This window comes from Otolemur garnettii, unplaced genomic scaffold (assembly GCF_000181295.1).
Source record: "Otolemur garnettii isolate 467f Iridium unplaced genomic scaffold, OtoGar3 scaffold00011, whole genome shotgun sequence".
Lineage (NCBI taxonomy): Eukaryota > Metazoa > Chordata > Mammalia > Primates > Galagidae > Otolemur > Otolemur garnettii.
Window position 1 is genome coordinate 17,212,047 of NW_003852406.1, and position 4,481 is coordinate 17,216,527.

A 4,481-nucleotide genomic window follows, 5' to 3' on the forward strand; every position below is an offset into this window, starting at 1 on the left:
AGCGAGTCTCCTGCCTCAGCCTCCCAAGTAGCTGGGACTACAGGTGCCTGCCACAACGCTCAGCTATTTTTTGATTGCAGCCATCATTGTTGTTTGGCGGGCCCGGGCTGGATTCGAACCCGCCACCTTAAGTGTACGTGGCTGGCGCCCTAGCCACTTGAGCCATAGGTACTGAGCCAAAATTAAATTAAATTAAAAAAAAAGTCACAGTTACATCTGCAAAGAGGTCCCACAGAGGTTGGGACCTAGATAATCTAAATGATACTGTGGGCCTGGGCTGCCACGCCTGCTTGATGGCCCCTCCTGCCTGGTCTTGCCCAACCCAGCTCCCTGCTCACCTGGCAGCTCCTGAAGCCGTCTCTTGTTGGTGAGGGCCACGTCATCCTGGTGGGTACAGAGCCTCGTGGCCACAATCCCATCCCGCCCCACCTTATTGGTGGCTGTGGCCTGGAGCTGGTGAGTCACCTCATCTGTGCACCTGTGGGGGCTAGGCTGTCAGGACAGAGCTCACGCAAACAGCAGGGAAAGTGGGGAAGATGTGCAGTATGGCCCAAGCAGCAGGCCATGGGTCAGGCCTTGGGACTGGAAAAGGGTACCAGAGCAAGGTTTGCTGGCCCCTAAGTTGTCATCCTGTCTCTCCCCAGCTTGGACACTATGGTGTGGTAATGAGGGTACTAGGCTGTGATCACAGGTGGGTACCTTTCCTGCTGCTGTTCCCAAGTCAGAGCTGGCCATCCTCCCTACACTGCTCCTGTGGTTGTGATGAACAAGCACTGGCCTGAGGTTTTTAGGACCGGGACAAGAGGCTGATGCTGATGCGGACACCCTGTAATCCTGGGTAATCTATAATCAGTTCAGCCTCTAGGGTACAATCTTCTAGCCATTTGCCTGTTGCCTTGGGTGCAAAATTCAGCCTAGGCAGTGCCTGTGGCTTAGTGAGTAGGGCGCCAGTCCCATATAGTGAGGGTGGCAGGTTCAAACCTGGTCCTAGCCAAACTGCAACAAAAAAATAGCCGGGTCTTTTGGCATGCGCTTGTAGTCTCAGCTACTTGGAAGGCTGAGGCAAGAGAATCACCTAAGCCCAAGAGCTGGAGGTTGCTATGAGTTGTGACGCCACAGTACTCTATTGAGGGTGACAAGGTGAGACTCCGTCTCTAAAAAAAGAAAAGAAAAGAAAAGAAAAATTCAGCCTAGTTTCTATTCTCTCTAATCTCAAGTCTTCTTCCAAACCTAGAAGCCTGGGCATAGCAGCAACTCAAGTGTGTGGAGGGGAACAGCATGGCATCATGGAATTGTCTCTACCTGATCTGCCACTCGGCCTTCTTCTGGTCCCCCAGTGTGTGCTATACCCCTTCCTGTCTGTCTTCTGTCTGTGCTAGGGGGCCCCAGGCATAGAAAGTCTCTTGTGGCCACTACACTGCCCTTATCCTAGCCCCAACCTGACCTGTTCTTTTTTTTTTTTTTTTTGAGACAGAGTCTCAAGCCACGGCATCATAGCTCACATCAACTTCAAACTCTTGGGCTCAAGTGATCCTCTTGCCTCAGTTTTTCTATTTTAGTAGAGACGGGGTCTCACTTTTGCTCAGGGTGGTCTCAAACTTGTGAGCTCAAGCCATCCACCTGCCTGAGCCTCCCAGAGTGTTGGGATTACAGGTGTGAGCCACTGAGCCAGCCCTGACCTGTCTTTCAAGGCCCAGCTCTGGCATGTATCTTATGCCCTCCTGGCCTCTTTTCTACTCCCACATTAGAGTGGCTATGGCATTTCAATCTTTTGTCCTAAGAAGAACATGTCTGCAACCTTCCTTCCCCGACCTAGTCATCTCATGGCCTCTAAGAGTAGAACAAACTTGGGCTTTAAGGCCAGACTTCGGTTCATAGTCCATGAACTTATTGGCCATGACTTTGGGTGAGTCACTTCACCTTCTTGATCCCCATTTTCTGTATCTATGAAATGGAGGCGTTAACATCTCTGAATTCCTTCTGTATGTCCATCTTTGTGCCAGCCCCTATGCTGTGTGATGGGGAGCCTGGGTCTCAGTGCTGCTCAGAGTGACTTTCTCTTACAGGGCCATGAAGCATTTTTTTTTTTTTTTTTTAGAGAGTCTCAAGCTGTCGCCCTGGGTAGAGTGCCGTGGCGTCACCATTCATAGCAACCCCAAACTCTTGGGCGTAAGTGATTCTCTTGCCTTAGCCACCCAAGTAGCTGGGACTACAGGGGCCCACCACAATGCCTGGATATTTTTTGTTGTTGTTGTTGCAGTTGTCATGTTGTTTTAGCTGGCCCAGGCTGGGTTCAAACCTGCCAGCCTCGGTATATGTGGCTGGTGCCCTACCCACTGAGCTGTAGGCTGCTGCCAGGGCCATGAAGCTTTTGATTACAATCTATCCTAGGTCACCCAGTATCCTGCCCAAGTCTTCTCTTTCTAAAAGACTGCTTGGTCTCAAGGATGAGCATTTCTCTACCTTCCCTGTGTTCCACTCTGACCCAAGCGTGGATCCTCATCCCATGGTCTCTCATTTTTTTTGTAGTTTTTGGCTGGGGTTGGGTTTGAACCCACCACCTCCAGCATATGGGGCTGGCGCCCTACTCCTTTGAACCACAGGTACCACCCCCATGGTCCCTTCTTTATCCACCAGGGCCCACCTGCCTAGCCTCACAGCCTGCAGCAGAGAGATGAAGGTCTGGTCTGCCTGCCTCCACACCTGAGTCAGCTCCAGGGTCACTGGTACACACCTCTTCCAGCTCTTAGCCTAGTGGAGATAGGGTGGGGATGAGTCAGGTCACAGAGCGGACCCCCATGGGGGGCAGAGCCAGGGGGTGAGTGGTACCTGGAAGCAGAACTTGGGGGGCTGGGAGCCCTTTGTTACAGGTGGCAGCTGCAGGAAGTCCCCACAAATGATGAGCTGGATCCCTCCAAATGGCTTGTTCTGTTGCCGAACAGCTCTAGAGAGGGGCATGGAGTGCTTTAGGGGCTAGGGTGGGTGGGTTCTACACAGTACAACCACCCAGCCCTCACAGTATATTACTGACCTGGCCACAGCCTCCAGCTTATCAAACAGGTCTGCCTCCACCATTGAGATCTCGTCAATGACCAGCCGCTGGCAGTTCAGCCAGCCCTGTCGCACACCTGGCCTTTGGGCCAGGGCCACACACTGGGCCAGGGGAGCCTGTCCTGAGCCGATGCCTGTGAGGGACACTATTCAGCCTGGGCTAAGACCCAAGCATCCTCTTAACCCTAATCTCCTCCCTTCCTTCCCACAGGCCTCACTTTTCTTAGCTCAAGCCCCAGAGACTTCCACTTACCTGCAAAGGCATGGAGGGTGGTGCCCCCAATGTGGCATGCTGCCACCCCAGTGCTGGCAGTGGCCACAGTGCCTGTGGGGGGCAGTGAGCCCAGGATACGCTTCAGCAGGTATGACTTCCCTGTCCCTGGACAAGGGGCAAAGTCAGGGCCACCTCCTCCTTTCTCCCATCCCTCCCTCCCACTCCACTCTGCCCCCACTACCTGCGCTCCCGGTGAAGAAAACACTCTGGCCTTTCAAGATGACCCTCAGCACAGCAGCCTGTTCCTCAGAAAGCTGTGGCTTGGTGGGGGGCAAACTCAGCTTCTTCACAGGCAGGGGCCACTTTCGGTTTTCCTGGGGGTCACAGGGCTGTTTCAGGGGTTCCTCCTACCCCCGAGGCATTGCTCTACCTCTCTTTTCTTTTTTTTTGAGACAGGGTCTCAAGCTGTTGCCCTGGGTAGAGTGCCGTGGCGTCATAGCTTACAGCAACCTCAAACTCTTGGGCTCAAGCAATCCTCTTGCCTTAGTTTTTCTATTTTTAGTAGACACAGGGTCTTGCTTTTGCTCAGGTGGTCATGAACTTGTGAGCTCAAGCAATCTACCCACCTTGGCCTCCCAGAGTGTTAGGATTATAGGCATGAGCCACCATGCCTGGCCTGCTCTCCCTCTTTCTTGGCCCCATGTGATGCTAGGCCTGGTGGCCCTGTTGCTCTGCTGGCTTTGTTTTTTGGAGCTCTTGGGCAGCCCTAGTCCACCTGGAGATCTTGCTGGCAATTGTTGGGTTCCTAGTCTCTCTTTGGGGCCTTAATATGCTCAGTAAGTATGTGGGTCTGAATTCTCCCTCAGCTCCTTTTCCTGGGTTTCCTAACCTTCTGGTCTTGTCACTCAACTCTCCTCATTTCTCTATCACAAACTGTCTATCTCCTCAGAACACCCAAGCAAATCTCTGCTTAGTCAGGGCCCTTCTCGTCCCATTTCTTTCTTTCTTTCTTTTTTAGAGACAGAGTCTCACTTCGTCACCCTTTTTAGAGTGCTGTGGTGTCACAGCTCACAGCAACCTCCAGCTCTAGGGCTTAGGTGATTCTCTTGCCTCAGCCTCTCCAGTAGCTGGGACTACAGATGCCTGCCACAACAATGCCTGGCTATTTTTTGTTGCAGTTTGGCCAGGGCAGGGTTTGAACCCGCCACCCTTGGTA

The 4,481-nt window shown here is 52.8% G+C and overlaps 1 protein-coding gene across 1 annotated transcript in view; it reads right to left on the minus strand.

The window, feature by feature from the left end:
* PIF1 (PIF1 5'-to-3' DNA helicase) overlaps positions 1-4,481 on the minus strand; it is a 9,927-nt gene that overhangs the window by 3,742 nt on the left and 1,704 nt on the right. The window contains exons 2-7 of the mRNA XM_023510006.1: positions 3,507-3,639; positions 3,305-3,430; positions 3,032-3,185; positions 2,830-2,944; positions 2,645-2,751; positions 308-478 (exon numbers count right to left, since the gene is read on the minus strand). Of these exons, the coding sequence (XP_023365774.1) occupies positions 308-478; positions 2,645-2,751; positions 2,830-2,944; positions 3,032-3,185; positions 3,305-3,430; positions 3,507-3,639 (806 nt within the window). The remainder of the gene's footprint in view (positions 1-307; positions 479-2,644; positions 2,752-2,829; positions 2,945-3,031; positions 3,186-3,304; positions 3,431-3,506; positions 3,640-4,481) is intronic.